Source organism: Cavia porcellus, unplaced genomic scaffold (assembly GCF_034190915.1).
Source record: "Cavia porcellus strain 051 isolate PalLab524CR breed Dunkin Hartley unplaced genomic scaffold, mCavPor4.1 scaffold_13, whole genome shotgun sequence".
In the NCBI taxonomy this organism is placed as follows: domain Eukaryota; kingdom Metazoa; phylum Chordata; class Mammalia; order Rodentia; family Caviidae; genus Cavia; species Cavia porcellus.
The window spans coordinates 36,056,939-36,074,341 of NW_026947496.1; the positions used below are offsets into that span (position 1 = coordinate 36,056,939).

The 17,403-nt window shown below is 43.9% G+C and overlaps 1 protein-coding gene across 3 annotated transcripts in view; it reads left to right on the forward strand.

Annotated features, from left to right (window-relative positions):
• Window positions 1–16,397, forward strand: part of Mtr (5-methyltetrahydrofolate-homocysteine methyltransferase) — a 108,700-nt gene extending 92,303 nt beyond the window's left edge. For all 3 annotated transcript variants that reach the window (XM_003473381.5, XM_063260100.1, XM_063260101.1), the window contains 8 exons: window positions 440–538; window positions 1,513–1,588; window positions 4,439–4,594; window positions 6,014–6,210; window positions 9,955–10,155; window positions 10,781–10,973; window positions 12,307–12,419; window positions 12,752–16,397. In XM_003473381.5, coding sequence (XP_003473429.2) covers window positions 440–538; window positions 1,513–1,588; window positions 4,439–4,594; window positions 6,014–6,210; window positions 9,955–10,155; window positions 10,781–10,973; window positions 12,307–12,419; window positions 12,752–12,838 — 1,122 coding nt within the window. In that variant the 3' untranslated portion in view covers window positions 12,839–16,397. The remainder of the gene's footprint in view (window positions 1–439; window positions 539–1,512; window positions 1,589–4,438; window positions 4,595–6,013; window positions 6,211–9,954; window positions 10,156–10,780; window positions 10,974–12,306; window positions 12,420–12,751) is intronic.
• The last annotated feature ends 1,006 nt before the right edge of the window (window positions 16,398–17,403 follow it).

Consider the following 17,403-nt stretch of genomic DNA (forward strand, 5'->3'; position numbering starts at 1 on the left):
GGTGTCTATTGGAAGTTGGCCAGTGACGTAAAGCCTGGAATGTCCATGTCTTGCCGTAGTTGCTCAGTCTTCAGTCCTCCCAAGGTCAAACAAGTATGGCCTGACCCAAAGCCCCCAGAATGTCACATGTTAGTATAAACTCTCTGGATAGCCCAAGATCTGTGAGATACATTGATTCTTACCCACTGGGATATCCCATGGGATATCTTCTAGGAACCAGTTCTGGACCAGGCCGCTGTTCGGCACATGCAAGCTGATGGCATCCAGGTCCACCAGGATTAGCCTGTACTGCACACAAAGCAAGAGGAGGAAGTTAGTGTAGCAAGAGCAGATATTGTTAGAGAAGGCTTCCTGAGGGAGGTGTTGCAGAGCAGCCCGTTACTGCATGACTTTTATTTTTTGCTCTCTTGTTGTTATGGAACTTTATCTTGCATTTCAGTGTTCTCAACTGTTAGATGAAAATCTAAAGGAAGAATACTTTGAGGAAATCATGGAAGAATATGAAGATATCAGACAGGAACATTATGAGTCTCTCAAGGTAGGTGACAGAAATAGATCTTTATTCATTTGGGTGATGAAGTGTGATCCTCCAGTTTTTAATGTGACTTTATTTACCATTTTGAGGCAGGTAAATGCCTAAGGTCCTTTCAGAGAAATCTTATTTTCTAGTTCAAATGAGATTTCTTCAGCATTTAAGTTCCCAATAACTTCTGGCTAGATTGAAAGGAATTTTATGTATTCGGCCAAGCATGTGCTATGTCCCCAATAGGTGTTAGATGCTGTGCTAGATACCAAGGTTATGAGAATAAATAAAACATGAGCTCATACCCAGCACGAAATTAGTAAAGTGTCCAGAGACAACGCTCACAGATCCCTGTTACTGAGGATGTGGTGGAAGGAAACAGATGGCGCAGCCCTGGCTGTGCAGCAGACCTGTGTTGGGGCCTGTCTGTAGATTTTAGAACTCGATGATCCTTTGAAGTCAAGAGGAGATTTCCTGCTTATCTGCCTCCTGGGCTCTTGTAGCAGGGCTTAGTGAACTGCTAGGGATGTGACATCAGAGAACACGCAGCACAAAAGAAAAGACAACATTGGTTTGTTAAGAGAGCCCCAGATGCTGCATGTGGCTTTTCTCTGTCTCCATAGGTTTAACTCAGAGCTGTGAGGTTCTGAGTTCTGCCTTTCAGTCCTCAGGTGTTTGATTGCAGGCCAGCAGCTCCAGGCCTAACGTGCTCTGAAAGCACTAGCAAGCTCACTCACTATTAGGCGTGCAGAGTTGACCTTTCAGTGACATCCCTAGCTAGTGGGCGCTTACCAGTCTACTGTCTCTGGTTCTGGTGCCAGTGGAAAGCATATGGAAATAGAAAGAAACTGCTTTTTAGGATAAAGGTTTTATTAAAAGAATTTCTTTTTTTTTTGCGAAGATTCTATACTGGCTCTCTTAGTCATGCTTTCATAGTAGAGGAGGAAATGCTAAGAGTTTATGACTAAATAACTGTTTTTCTTCAACAGGAAAGGAAATATGTACCCTTAAGTCAAGCCAGAAAAAATGGTTTCCACATTGATTGGCTCTCTGAACCTCCCCCAGGTCTGTGTGGCTTTTTGGAGACAGAATAGGTGTGATCAGCATGCTGAGATGTTTGCGGTTTCATTGCTATAAAATGAAACTGGCAGCGAAGAACTTTGAACCATGTGTAATAATAACTTTGAACGACGTATAATAATAATAATGGTGATGATGATGATAAGTGATCCTGATAACTGACAAGCAAGATCATTTAAGGAAAACTCATACCAGATGCTGCCCTAGGGTGGGCACAACATAGCTCACTGAGTCCTTCAGACAGCTCTGTAATGAATGTGGGTATTTTCTCCATTTTAATTTATGAAAACTGAGTGAAACTTGAAATTCTACCTTGGATCTGTCGTATAACCTTCTTCTGCACTGCACTTCAGTGGACTTTCTTCAGGGTGCCCCAGGTCTCATGTGGAATGTACAGCATAGAAAATAACCTTTGCAAGTCAAACATGATCTTGCATACCCGTAATCCCAGCACTGGGAGGCTGAGGCAGGAGGATAACCATGCATTTGAGGCCAGCTTGTACTACATAGTTAGTTCAAGATCAGCCTGGATTATACAGTGAGACCCGGTCTCAAAAATCTTTTAAAAAAAGGGACTTTTTTGCATTCACTGTTTGAAAACATTGCAACAAAGCTAAACCGCCTACTTCTTATCACATTATTATTTTCTCCACTGTTGGATCCTTTACTTTCATCTCCCTTGTTTTCTTCCCTTTTGTATTTCTAGCCATCTTCTAGCACCTTTCTAGGTGTTCATGAGGGAATAAAATATATAAGATGTTATGAGAGGCTTAGAGAGGCATGAGATACAAATACAAAACAGACGGGTGAACAGGGGTCATATTAATTGAATCCTTATTTTCAAGGTATTATCTCACATCAGCTTTCACTGCTCACGATATCTGTGTTCCACACATGCTTGGCACAGTTGAGGAGGTCAGATTGGAAATGTAGGTGTGTGTGATTCTGATTTCCCTCCTCCTTCGTTCAGCATGGGTTAGTGGGAGAGTACAGATTGAGGGCCCAGAGAGGCCATCCCAGCTCGGCTCCGGGCTCCGGCTTTTGAGGTGACCTAGAATGCCTTACATCCAGATTGAAGTTTCTAATGGGTGAAAAGGGAGTTATTTAATGGAAATATTGGAAAGGTAAAAGAGGATATAAATGTAAAAATCCTTAAAGAAACTAAATCACTTTATAGTCTGTGCTGTGATTACTTACTCTTCCATCTGTTTTGTTTTTGTTTGCTTTGTAACACAGTCTGTGTCATCCAGGTGATTTTAAACTCATGATCCTACTGCTTCAGCCTCCTGAGTTACTGGAAGTACAGGCTTATTTCACCATGTCTAGCTCGTTCCTCATCTTTCACTGTACAGCTAGCTTAACAGCACTAGGGCAAGTCTGTTTTTGGCCAAATTAAGCAACCAAAATGTACATTGCTAGAAATAGCCCTGTAAAGGCGCACAGTGCCCAAAGGAACACTTTCCAGGTAGCCATTTTAAGTCTGGTGTGCAGCTGCAGTCCTGCCCTGCTGTCTAAGGGGTGGGTGGCCCCAGCATATAGACCTCAAGTGTTTTGCGGACAGCCTAGTGTTGGGGAGCTATAGGAAGTAGGTAGAGGGAGAAAGAAGGGTATTCTCTTAAGGCTGTAGACGGTAGAACCCAAAGCAGCTCTTGGACCCTGGGGGCCAAACTGGGTCAAGGGTAGCACTGTCCTCCATCACCCGCCACCCTGGCAAGGGAACACTTTACTCAGGAGACTGTTGGTAGTTTCTTTTCAGCTTTTCCCCTGAGGAAACTATACAAGCCTTCTTTTTTTAAACTAAACAAACTGACGTAATAGAGTGTTTACAAAAAAGGAAGTATCCTGTGAGGTAGGAACATGACAAGGAACAGATCAGGCACAGTCCCAGTGCACAGTGTGCAAAGGCAGAGATCCTAGGCTCAGGTTGGAACCGCTCCTGTGGCTGTCCTCCTGTGCACTCACTTTGTACTTTCCCCGTCACAGGAGAGCAAGTATCCTGAGACGTCTGTGTTCTCCCAGGCCACCTGTATTTGCTGGAGCTGGAAGGCCTCTGATTCCATAGTCACAGGGAGGGGAGAGAGAGTCATCCCCTGGGGCTTTGATCCGTCATCCCTTGGGCTAGGGTAGTACTGTGTTACTGCTTTCATTATCCCAGAAAGCCTGGCAGTGCCAGTGTATGTGAGGTCTTTGGCATTATGTAAATTATGATGTATTCAAACCTATGGACATTTGGCTAAGAAAAACAGCTATCACTTGTTCTTTTAAAAAAACACACAGCAGGCATACACGGTGGCAGTGCCCTGTGTGTGTCTTCTTCCCTTGCGGAAATAATCACAGTGCTGAATTTGGGGCTTTATTCTCATACCTTTCCTTATACTTTGGGCATCTATGTCAGTGGGCAACACAAATTATGGTTTCATGTCTATAAACTGTATAGAATAACTCTCTGAATCCTTGAATGTCTTTCTGCATGGACCTTTATTTTATATTGGCTTTATTTGTACAAGTAAAACTTAACCCAAGTTGGTTCTTGTTTGCTTGGTTGATTGTCGGGTTTTTTTTGACTAGGGGTAGAGGATGAAGGGTTGAGGGAAGAGTTTCCAAGGTGTAGTTAGACAGCTGTATGGGAATAATAGCCTTATTTAAGATTCAGTGCAGAGTTACTCCTTTACAGTAATTTAAGGTTCCTCCCTTCATAGACAAGTCCTACGGCTGAGAGAGGGAGGCCAAGGGCGGGAGGCAGCAGAGCAGTGAGGAGCTCTCAGGCCAGGCCCTCCCAGGAAGGGCTGGTCCCAGCCTGGCCTCTGCTTTGACCACTCTTCTTCTTTCCTGTAGTGAAGCCCACATTTATCGGGACCCAGGTCTTTGAAGACTATGACCTGCAGAAGCTGGTGCCCTACATTGACTGGAAGCCTTTCTTTGATGTCTGGCAGCTCCGGGGCAAGTACCCGAATCGAGGCTTTCCCAAGATATTTAACGACAAAACAGTAGGTTAGTTCAGTGAGTCCCTCCTTCTTACAAGGCATTCAAGATGTGGTGTTGTGACTCTGATGACCAGACTAGACGATAAGCAGTCTGTTTGGATCTGCAGGACGCAACTGCTTCCATCTTACTTATCTGCTCAACTTTTACACTTTATAGTCAGTTCTTATGTCAACTAAATTTGAGATTTTGTTTATTCATCCTCTCAATGAATATTTACTGACTTCGGTTCCATGCTGGGTTCTGTACTAGGGATAAACAAAACAAGGTAGTTTAATCCGTGCTGTCTAGTTTGTAGCACAGCCCGCAGTACTGGGTGCATGCTGGGCTCTTGCAGACATAAGAGGAGGCTCTAGAGCTCAGATAAAGATGGAGTGTCATGGCAGGCTTCCTGGAGGAGGTGGTATTTGAAGTGCTTAAAGATTAAATGGTAATGACTGAGGACCTGGGGACATGAAGTTGTATTAAAGAAAAGGCTATTCCAGACAGAGGGGACAGAGCATGAGATGGCACAGCACACCTATGTTGGAAACCACAAGGAGTCTATTGTGCCCAGAGGACTCAGGGAAAAGACTGGGTGATAAACTAGAGAAATGGGTGAACTGATAAATTGTTACCCCCAGTTCTCACATCTAACCTTACCCCTGAACCCATCCGAGAAATAGGGGATTATGGTGCAAAGCCATTCACACGGCCATAAGGTGAATAGTTAGAGCGAAGTGAGGTGAAAGGTGGACTCGTAGGAATCTGAAATTAGAACCTGGAAGAGCCTGAGAGACCAGCCCCTTGTCAGTTTCCCAGAGAGCTCCTGGGCATTCTGTTAAAGGAGCATGGTAGTGGGCAGGGGTCTCCTCAGTGTGCTGCCCCTGCATCATTACTGGTACCTGGTCAAGGGGCTGGGAACTGGCTTTCACTGTGGTGGTACAGGTGGAAAACCCAGGGAGGCTGTTCTGGAGCCTGTCTGCTGCTCTGCAGCTGGTGAGACTGTCCAGGAATGGTGCTGAAGCCACTTGGGAGGATTTGGGGCCGTGCTTTACTCGTCTCCCTGTCCCATCCCCCAAGGTCACTGTGAAGTCAGTGGAGTTGCATGTGTCATTGAGCCAGGAATCTGGCCTTTTTTCCTCGCCTTCTGCCTGATAGAGTGCTCTGGGGAGCCACAGCTTTGGCTGTCTGCCTTTGTTGTTGAATGGAAACTATACGTGGCTTGACCTGGGGGAATCAGACTGTGGGAGCTGTTCTTCACAGGAACCACCAACCCCTGCTTTGCCTTAAGCTGTGTCCACAGCAAAAGCAGCAGTCTCTGAGGGGAGTGGTGAGGGGTGAGGGGCAAGGGAAGATGACTGACAAGGGGCTGTGGTTTTAAAAGGAAGCATTCTTTGCCACTTATTGTTGGGATCTTTAAGTGAATTTACATTGTTTTCTCAATAGGTGAAGAAGCCAGGAAGGTGTACAATGATGCCCAGAACATGCTAAACATACTGATTAGTCAGAAGAAACTCCAGGCCAAGGGTGTGGTGGGATTCTGGCCTGCACAGAGTGTCCAAGACGACATTCACCTGTATGCGGAGGATGTGGTGCCCCAGGCTGCGGAGCCCATAGCTACTTTCTTTGGGTTGAGGCAACAGGTATGGAAGGCGTACGAATGGGCAACAAGGACACTGCTTGTGCTTTTGGGTTTAGGCACAAACCCAAACAAAACATCAGTGAGAAGCCCAAGCTTGACATAAATGGTAATCTCCTCTACCTCACCCAGAATGACCAGCTAGAGGCCGAGCCCAGGCATTTGTAAGGATGATGGAGAGAAGGCCCCATAAAGGTGTCCGGCAGTGTCATTTGGGCACCAGTGGGAGTGAAGTATTTACTGTGTGTCCACGGATGGACAAGAGCATTGCCCAGGTGCCAGATACCAGATGCCAGATCTGTTTCTTGGTCTTCCAGTTTCTCATCTTCCAAAGCAAGAGGGTGCTAACTTGTTTAATAGCATCGGTTTGCATCTGTGTAGATGATTAAGTAGGCTGGCAAGGGCTGCTGGCAAGGGCAGGCCAGATGAAATAAATACTGAATGTGCATATGTGCAGGTGGTCAGGGGCTGCTGGGCAGACTGTTCTACCTCACTTTCACACGGCCCTGGTGTCAGGCAGTTTATGTTTTCATTTTGCAGAGGAGAAATGCAGGCTGAGGGAGGTGGTGCTGAGGTCTGCATCAGAGGGCGAGTGCACGTGCCGTGCTGTTCTGGGCACTGACTGCCTTCAGTGCAATGAGAAGGGGCTCCTCTCAGCACGGCCCCCTCTCATGTCCCCACCTTAAAAAACTAAAATGTCTGTGTGGTTCCCATTAACTGTTACAAATAATAGTTGTCCCAGTCAAAAAATGAGACCAGAATTCATCAGCATCATTAATAAATGTAGTAACTGGCAGAAAATGACTTCCAGCTATACTACTATTTTTAGTCATTTAATATTAGCAATGATAATACTGCCCTTAATCACAACGCAATATAATTCCTAAGGATAAGTATTTTGACCATAATATCTGGAGGGATAGTCAAAATTGGGCCTTAAACAGTACCATGAAGAATTAAGCAAGAAAAGCTGCGTCCTTACTGTACGCACTCTGGTTCAGTGATTCTTGGCTATATGCACTCAGGCTCAGACGTCACAGAGACAAAGCTGGGGATTCTAATGTTAAGTTCCAGCTCCTGCTTATTAGTACAGCTCCTCCTGTGCTAAGGTCAGAAGCCTCTGCTGGGCCCAGTCTTTAATCCTCCAGTGCTGTGTCTTCCTTGACTTTTTACTTCCAGAGTAAAGTGAAAAATCTCACATCTGGACAGTCTGTGCCATCCTAGATTAGGACACGTAATACAGTGGATTTTCATCATTCACCTTTTAATAACTCTGAGAAAGGAGAACTAAACTATGTACTTACATTACCTACTTGGATAGATACTTCTAAGGCCATGCTCTCTTCTGGTACACGCTGCAGAATTCTGGCTGCGGTGCCTTATTACTTTGGGAGTCTTCTGTTCTGAGTAGGCTCTAATCCCCATCCCTTCTAAAGTACCATGAGGCCCGTGACCTGTGTATCTTGTGCTGCAGGGGACTTTTGTATGCCTCTCTGGCTTCTGTTAACAAAGAACAGCTGATAGGCAGAGTACAACTGGATAACAGCTCCATGCACAGCTGACTCTGAGCTCTACAGCTTTCCGCACGCTTTTATCAGATGCTCCTTACCTGCGGCCACTTAGGATTGTATGCCCAGCGTCAGCCTGGACTTGCTGTTGTGACTGACAAGCCCTGAAGCTTGTGAGTGTGACTTACTGACCAATTGATCAGTCTAAAGCAGTGCCATAGATGCATGAGCATCAGTTATTAGTACTTACAGAGAATGGCTGTCAGCCTGCTGATCTAAGCCTAAACTGGTTGATCAAGCTGTCTGTGCCTCAGGTTTCTTGCCTATAAAGTGGAGCTGATGGTTATCACTTATTTCACAAGGCTAAGCGAGTTAAATTAGTGATTTATATAACGAACAGGCATAGGATAATCATCAATGCATATTAGTTGTAAGCTGTTTATCTACTCAGCACTTATTTATTAGCTGTGTAAGAGAGGCACCCAGAAGGTGGAAGCTATCATAGGCTGTGGAGGAAACCCAGAAGCAAATCCTGTGGATTCTTTTGTTTCAGGCTATTGTGGTATCCTCCACTGTTTCCTGTACTTTGCCTGTGGTGGGCAGCACACGTGATGTTGACCCCAGCAGTTTGTTAAACTGCATCTATTGTTGTAAATGGCAACTTAAGCTGTCTCAGTTCCTTTCTTCTTACTGACACACAATACTGCACCTGCAACTTAAAAGACAGATATACTTTGACTCATTCTTATAGTCTGTGATCCACTCCCAGGGAGCGCAGCATGACAGAGGGGCAGAGCAGAGGAATAGTCACTCATGGCATGGTTGAATGAAGGGAAAAGCAGGATAGGGGGGATGTATGCCTTTCCAGGCCCACCCCAGTGACCTGCCTCCTTTAACACCAGGCTCTACCCGCCATATCACACTTAGCTGTAAACTCATCAGTGGACTAATCCTCTGCTGATTATCATACCCCTGAGGTCCAGTCACTTCACAAAAGCCACATCTGTGAGTGCATGTGAGCTTTGGGGGGGACATCTGGCTATAAACCACAGTGTACGTTTAGTGGGTTTTATTTGAACATAGTATCAGGGCTTAATGTTGGTCTAAATTGAAATCTGTTTTGAGGGAAAACATTTTTAAAAATATGTGATTGTTTAAGGTTCAGTTCCTAGCTACCATAGTGCCTGTAGACACTCAGGGTGTGTTTGGTCAGTGTGTGAATGAATGAATGAACTGGTTTCTTGTTTATATATGTTATTATGTTACATCATTTTTCATATTTCATTTTATCTGTGTCTTATTCTATTTTCTTTTGATTGTAACAGAATACCTAAGGCAGGGTTATGGTTGAATCCAAAATGTGTCCCAGAAATGCTCATTGTGTTGCAGGCTTAGTTGCCAGTGGGCTTCCTGGGAGTGATGAGATAATGAGAGCTCTCACTTCACCAGTGGATTAATCGTGCTTTGTTGGCACTATTTGGAGGTGATGGAAACAGCCTAGTTGAAGGGAATGGAAAATGGGGTTATGAACTTGGGGACTATATCTGGTTCCCTTCCTCTAGTCTGGTTTGATCCCTCCTGGCTCCCTTCCTGGCTGTCATTTGCCTCCACCACTCCATTCTGATCTTGCTATCTTGGCACTAAAAATAAAATGAAGCCATTTGACCATGGTCAAAATCAGTATTGTCTCCTCCAAATTGATATCCTGAGCTATTTTGTCGCAGCAATGAAGAGCTTAGTAATACACTGAGTAATTTGTAAATAAATAAAGTATATTTTATCTCATGGTTCAGGAAGGTCCAGTAACCATGTGCTGCTGTGTAACATAATGGAAAAGAAAGAAGGGGAGGACAGAGGCACAGCAGTGGGGGGGGGGGCTCCCAACTCCTGCAGTAGTTAAACTGTTCCAGTAAGAAAGACATCAGCATATTCCTGAAGGCTTCTTCCCTATGATTTGAACACCTAGGCTTCACCTCCTAATATTGCTATATTGAGGAATTGAGATTCCAACACAAGAACCTAAGGTGAAGGGGAGTTGTGCTCAAATCATACTGGCAATTTGTTCAGCAAGTATTTATTGACTATTCTCTGTGCTGGGCACTGTTCTCAGTGCTGGTGATATAACAGTGAACAGGACAGGGAGACATTTCGGTCCCCTAAGACTCATATTCCCTGAAGATTCCAGATTGCTTTCCACTGTGTGCTGGTGTTACGTTCTCTGGTTGTTGCTTGGGTTTTAGGCCGAGAAGGACTCTACCAGCACAGACCCTTACCATTGCCTCTCGGACTTTATTGCACCTCTGCATTCTGGTGTCTGCGACTACTTAGGCCTGTTTGCTGTTGCCTGCTTTGGGGTGGAAAAGCTGAGCAAAGCCTATGAAGATGATGGTGATGACTACAGCAGCATCATGGTCAAAGCTTTGGGGGACCGACTAGCAGAGGTAAGGTGCTGGTGGTGATGCTCCAGGGCCCTGAGGCAGAACCTAGGTGGTGGGGATCCCATGATGGTGTCAGAAAACTGATCAGCTATTAGAGTCAGTGTTTTCACTTCCTGAATCAGGTGCCACTGGCTTTAACATTTTAAATCATGTATCCCCCAGATGGCTTTCATGTATACTCTCAGAGAAAGAAAAACCAGTGGTGCTTAGTTGGCTTATTACCCTCAGAATCTCCACTCTTGACTTAGGGCTGATGTTTTCCTTTGCTTGTTGTGAAGTTTTAAAAACAAGAACCGTGTTTCAGAGCTCTTCATTCTAATGTAGGCATCTTCTCTGTGTGCATTTTTGTCACGCAGAGGATGGACCATGGCTATAGGCTGTCTCCACTCAAGCAAGCGTAGAGGAGTACAGTCCTGGGCCCTCTTCTCTGCTGCTCTTTCCATAGGGGAATTGTGGTCTGGCCTTGATCTTTAAATGTAATACCTCAGGATCCACTGAGCAGCAGCAGAGTGGCCCGCAGAAGTATGGTCACCTGAGAATCTAGCCTGTCTGCCTCATGCCAGAATTGCCCTGGTGAGTCTGCTGAGGAAGGCTGGAAGCCTCAGGATGCCTCTGCTCTGTATTCCAGGCCTTCGCAGAGGAGCTCCATGAGAGGGTTCGCAAAGAACTCTGGGCCTACAGTGCCAGTGAGCAGCTGGATGTTGCCGACTTGCGCAGGCTCCGGTATGAAGGCATCCGGCCAGCTCCCGGGTACCCCAGCCAGCCTGACCACACTGAGAAGCTCACCATGTGGCGACTGGCCAGCATTGAGCAGTGCACAGGTGTGTGGGGCGTGGCAGCGTCTGTTTACTTCACTGAGTGGACACTTACCAATGTAATGGCGCCTATCGTTAAAGATTTTTTTTTCTTTGTACCGGGACTCCAACTCACAATGTCACGCTTGCCACACAGACACTGTGACGCTGAGCTGTATCCCTGGCCCAAAGACTGTTTTTAAATGGGAAAGCTTATGGTGAAATCATCCCCTGTCCCATCTTTTCTTACTTTCAGCTAATATTTTTCTGATACTTTATATTATACTACTATATTGTATTTTTATATCATCATTTTAGATTTATGAGTTTAAATTAGTTGACCCGTCACAGGAAATCTGAGTGACTTATACTTTCTGTGCCCTCACTCTAGTTTTCTGTGGCTGGTGTCTTTCACCCCTCCTGTCTGTCCTGTTGGTAGTACTGCCCGCCTCAGGCTGAGCTTGCTCACAGATGATGTCTGGATAGCAAGCTTGCAGAGCGTGCAGGTTTCCCTTCAGCTCCTTTTTCTCTTTCTACACTATGATTAACAGTTATGCTTTACATTAATCATAATTCTTCTGTGTTTGAAAAGGTGACATATGCCCTATTGAGATGGCCTCAGCATCCTTGGCCCAGGGCAGAAAGGTCTGGGTTTGTAGCTATGTTGCCCATCTGATGCAGGTTCTGGCCCATATTACATAAACCATGGTTGAGATGGTCCAGTCTCAGTTTTCAGTGGAATTAACCATGAACATTTCATCAAAGCTAAGTCAAGATCTAGAGTTCAGTGAGGACCTATGGGCTGTGTTGGATCTGGGTCAGCAGAATAGTTGACCCAGGAGATCTGGGGTCCCATTTCCCATAGTTTAGGGCCTTTGACCTTGTGGGCCTTGTCTCCTGGTGCATACAGTGAGTGGTGCAGAGAGGATGGCCTAGAGTGTCCCAGGAGAAGGTATCACTTTCCTCACAGTGCTGAGGTGGGCTTGTGTTTTCGCTGGCATCACTTATCTGTCCCCCCTAGTTTTATGGGCCCCAGAGCCCTTCAGATGGTCCTGTCAGCTCCAGGATTAGTTCTTCTAGCTGAGAATAGATCTTGGAAGATTGAGGAGTAATATAGAGGACCTTTTCCAGTCCTGTCCTCCCTGGAGAGAGGCATGTGCAGAGTTTGTTTTTCCATCTGGCAGGAGTTTGCTAGACTCATCTGGTCTCAGCTTTTGTGCTGTGACACATGAGTGTCAACTTAACGGCAAGAGTTGAGTTTACCTTCATTCACTGGTTCCACCATTGTCCATTCAATACTAGCTCCACCCGTGCCCCATGCCTACTGCCCGGTAACAAGCATCTGTGTTGCACTCTCTAGGCATTCGGTTAACAGAGTCCTTGGCCATGACACCTGCCTCAGCAGTATCAGGGCTCTACTTCTCCAATTTGAATTCCAAATATTTTGCTGTGGGGAAAATTTCCAAGGATCAGGTAAGTTTGCAGTGTCTTTAGATGCCTGTCTTGTTTTATGGGGAACTCTAGAACCTATTTTATTTTAAATGGATACAAAAATAAAGTGAAGGGTGGGGGTGAAAAAATTTACCTCAGATAGTGTCTTAATTTAATCTTGGCCTATTACCCCAGACCTAGTCCTTCCCAACACCCATGTGCCACACAGCTAGCTTCTGAGCAGAAAAATATCTGTCTCCATGTTATTAAGATAGGAAATGGAAGGCACTCAAGTTTCTTGGCAAAACCTGTGGAAACTTGAGCCTCAAGTGTCTTAGTATTGTAATTTAATAAGGTGCTTTTGTCTCTTACAGATTGAGGACTATGCTTTGAGGAAGAACATGTCTGTAGCTGAAGTGGAAAAGTGGCTTGGACCTATTTTAGGATATGACACAAACTAACTTCTTTTTTTATTTTTTAAACTTTTTTAAACTTCTCTCTACTTGCTGATCTCAAGGAGATAGGAGCCAGAGTGCCTTAAAAATAACAACAAAAGGCCTGCATGCTTCTGGTTGGCATGGCCCTACTGTTGGTCTTGGAAGATTGTCTTGTAGATTACTGTAGAGGAGCAGGCCTTCCCGTGATTCTGGAAAACAAGTGCTGTTTTTCAAGGATCGAAAATGGGAAGCAGTGATACTACAAGGGTATCCTTGGTTCCTAGGGGACTGGGACAGAATGACACAGTGGTCTTTTGCATTTCAAAGCAAATCAACTTGCTTTTTTCCATTTTTACCTTGGATCCAGGAAGACAAGTAACCCTCTTTTTCTCTTCCCGCTCCTAGAAAAATGTCTGAAGCACAGTTCAATAGAGAAACTTTTATAGAGACATGTGATCCTGAGGCAAAGTGTCACAGTGAGAAATGGGGCATTTTAGTCTAAATGGTTCCTATAGTAGACTCTGACAGGGAAGAAGATGACAGGGAAGTGTATCTCGGTGATCTCTTTGGAAGATCTCATTTTCTAAGAGTCAGTTAAATGGTTGCAGAATTCCTTTTGGCCAAAGCCATGCCGTCAGTAATTTCCTGTCAGAAATACTTGAGCTGTTTCCCCTGATGGGACCAGCACAGTTGCATTACCTGAGCTTTTTTCGGTCATAACCCCTTCTCCAAGAGAGGAGAAAAGGAAGTGAGGAAGTTGTTTTTAGAGTTGAGCAGGCTGTGATGACCTGTGCAGAGCTGGAGCAGTGGAGGGCATAATGCTACCAAGTCTTTCTTTCTGTACTGCCCCAACTCGAAGCGCATACGGAGTAGCAATAGCACAGGTGCCTTGTTCTGGATTATTTTGGGGAAAATAGTTAAGAGCCTGAGCTTTGAATCAGGCATGCATGGACTCAAATTTCAGCTTTGCCAATTAATTGCTGTATGACATAAACAAAGAATCGTACCCATTTTACTGCTTGCTGTTCTGTCTACTAAGGAGCTGATTTGTGGGATGAGATTAGGTCATAGAGTACTGCACTCCTTTGAGCTACTCTGCAAGCTCTCATCCTCCATTCATGCTGAATTCTGTAAAGAAGATTCTGCCTTTTCCCCCTTCTTTTAGGTTCACTCCCAATAAATACTTGGGTGCCTGCCATATGCCAGCTTTTCCCCCTGTCATCCTGCCCTTAATTTGATGAAGTTAGGTGTGTGTGTGTGTGTGTGTTTTCCCACCTTTCCTGCCACTAATGGTCTCTTTGTTACATCTAGCCAGGTGTGATAGTGCATACCTGTAATCTCAGCACTTGGGATGCTAAGGCAGGAGGATGGATGGCTATGAGTTTGAGGCCAGCTTGGGCTATATAGTCAGACTCTTATCTCCAAAAACAATACGAAAAACAAAACGAAATAAAACAAAAAATCTTTTAAAAAATTGTTAGATCCAATGACCTTTCCATCCAATGGGTTTCTGCTCTTTGGATACTGTTCACTTCTTCAAAGCTTTTTATTCTGGTTCCCCCTTGACATCACTCTTCTGGTTTGCCTTCTCCATTTATGATCATTTCTCAACCATTTTCTCTTCCCCTGCATACTTAGACCCTCATGTTTCTAAGGGTCTGTCTTTAGTTGCCTTCATAGTCTGTATCAGTTCAGTGGTGACCTCATTCATTTGGTGGTCACTCCTTCCGGACTCCTCTCTCCTGAAGAACATAGCTGTAAATACGTTCAGCTCCTCAGGAGGACGTGCAGGCATCTCACACGCAGTGTGTCCCAGACCAGCTCACAGACGATGCTTCCTTTTTAATCCCAGTGTAGTCAGTAGTGGGTGGTGCTGCTACTCAAGCAGCAGACCTCATGCTCACTGCATGTTGTCTCTTTCCTTGAACGGTTACAGCTTTTTAAAAACTTAGCACATAAAAGCTACCCTACCTTATTTTAGATGGATAATGGTGGACACATTCAAGGAACGCAGTGACTGAGTCCTGATTTAGAACCTGAAAGATAAAGATGGAGCAGCAAGGGAAGGACAAATGGACAGCTGCCTTTGTTCTTGAATAGGAGTGCTGAAGGCGCTCACGACATCAGAGTTTTCCAAATTGAGCTACAGTTTCGGTGCCATTTCCAACAGAGTTTAAGTTAAGCATAAGCAGATACTTGCTATATGTGGAATAGCAAAGGACTGAGAATGGTCAGATGCTTCTAAAAATGGAAAAGTTTAGGGGAATTGGCTTACAACATAACAAGTTCTGTTGTAGAGATAGCATCATATATGGTACAGAGCTGGCTTTCTGAACAATGGAGGAAAACGAGCCCAGAAACCAGCCTCAGCCGTCTTTGAGTTCAGACTGTGGTAGTGTGGGAGATCAGTTGGGACAGGAAGGACTACAGAAGCCATATAACAACGGTGCTTATTTATTTAGCAACAAGGGAAGCTGATTCCTGCCTCACACCTTCCTGAGCATTCATTCCAAACATGTAAAAAACTTTAATAGAAAAGGGAAAATAGTGAATGTTCGCAGGAAAAAGACATGCAGCAAAGGATTTCTTGAGAGAGAAAGCACTAATCGTAAAAAATGATAAAATATGACTATTACATCAGGCCTACCAAAACTAAAGTTGAAGTGCAAAGACAAGGCACAACTTGAGAAGAACTTTTGTAATTAAAATAACTGAGAAAGGATCAGCAGTTGAAAATATAGAGGATTTCTATTTAAAAATATTGAAAGGACTCAGGGCTTTCACATTGCGCTGACAGACAGACAAAGCATTAGTGATCAGAGGAGTATGAATTAAAATCACAGTGAGAGTCCACATTATATTAATAAGATTTGCAAAAATTGGGCCTGACAGAACCAGTCATTAGAGAAGATATGTGGGAACTCACATACTGTGTCACACAGTGCCACTTCTTAAGAAAACAGTTGTGGACCTGGCTAGTTAGAAATTCAGCAGAATCCTGTGCTTTACTATACTCGGGAATGTTCAGCCATGTTCATAGTAACATGTTGATAATTATTAACTGGAAAAAATGGAAATGTCTACAGAAGATTGGATTCATAAATTAGATACATTTACCCTAAAGGGATACTATTCTGTGGTGAATGAACTACCGCTGTATTTCACAGTAAGAATGAATCTCAGGGAAAAAAATGAATCTCAGAAGATATTACTTGGGAAAAAATGAGTTGTAGGAGACCACATGTGGTATGGTATTATTTTTATTGAGCTCATCAGCAAAACCAATATATTGTTTAAACATGAATATGTGACAAAACTATATTATAAAGGGTTTAGAAAAAGAACAGAACAATAAGTCAAACTTTAGCTTAGTCATTGCCTATGGAGGGAGAATAAAAAGGAAGAGAGAAACACAATGGTATGTGATAGTTATGAGGAATATTCTAGTTCTAGGGTGGGAGGTCTATGGGTGTTCACTACATGTGGTATTTTTCTTTGTAAGATACCATTTTGTAAATCAGTATGATACATTAATACATGTATTGACTGTGTTGTTAAAAATAAAGACAATGTGAAATGATAACCCAAATCTGGTGCTGTGATTTTTGTATATCATGTTTGTATGTGTCGAACATTTGAAAGAGGAGAACGTTTTAACCAAAGTGCACAGCAGGCACAGGCAAGAGTGTGATGTGTTTGTGCGCTGGTAGCTCCCAGACAGTGGGGCTTTGATGGCTGGTGGCTGGAGGAGTGGAGAAGAATTTTGAAAACATCTGATGTGACTGAACTGAACACACACATGTGTGAAAACTTATATTTTTGTTTATAGTACCTGAAATAGTGCTTGTTTCATGATGGGTCCTCAGTTAATTTTGGAAGATCTTCTATTTATCCCTGCATTCTTCAAATATAATTTAAAAAATGCCTTTGCCTCCAATCTTGCCTTTAAGTATTATTGTAATAGTTCCTCATTATCCTTGAGGGTGTTGCTTCAAGACCTCATGGATACCTGACGCCATTAACAGTCCCAGGCCCTGTGTACACATAGGCTGTCTTCTCTTGCACAGACTTCTACCAGTTGAATGCCTTTTCCATCTTAACTGAGCTCTTGTCACTTACTTTGGCTGTAGCCTTTTGATGTTTGGGTGCAGTAGAAAACTAGCACGGATATGCTTTTCACTATTTCACAAAAGATGTATTCTTACCATAGATCTTAGGGATATTTTTTTTTCCTCAAGTTTTCAGAATTTTAATGATTCACTTCGGAGGAAGCATTTTACAGCTTCTTAATGGCTTACCTGATTTGCCAGCATCACTGCTGTTGCTCTTTGAAGGCCATTATTAAATAAATGAGGATCAATTGACAGAAGCATTGCAGTATTGTACCAGTTGGTCCGATCACCAAGACAGTTGCTAACCAAAGGATGAGCACTGAACAGCAAGGGTGCTGGACAAAGGGATCATCCATGTGCCTGGTAGAACAGCAGGGACAATGCCAGATTGCAGCATGCTACCCACAGTGATGGGCAACTTAAAACTTAGACGACTTGCATATTTCTGCAATTTTCCATTTAAGGATTTTGTCTCAT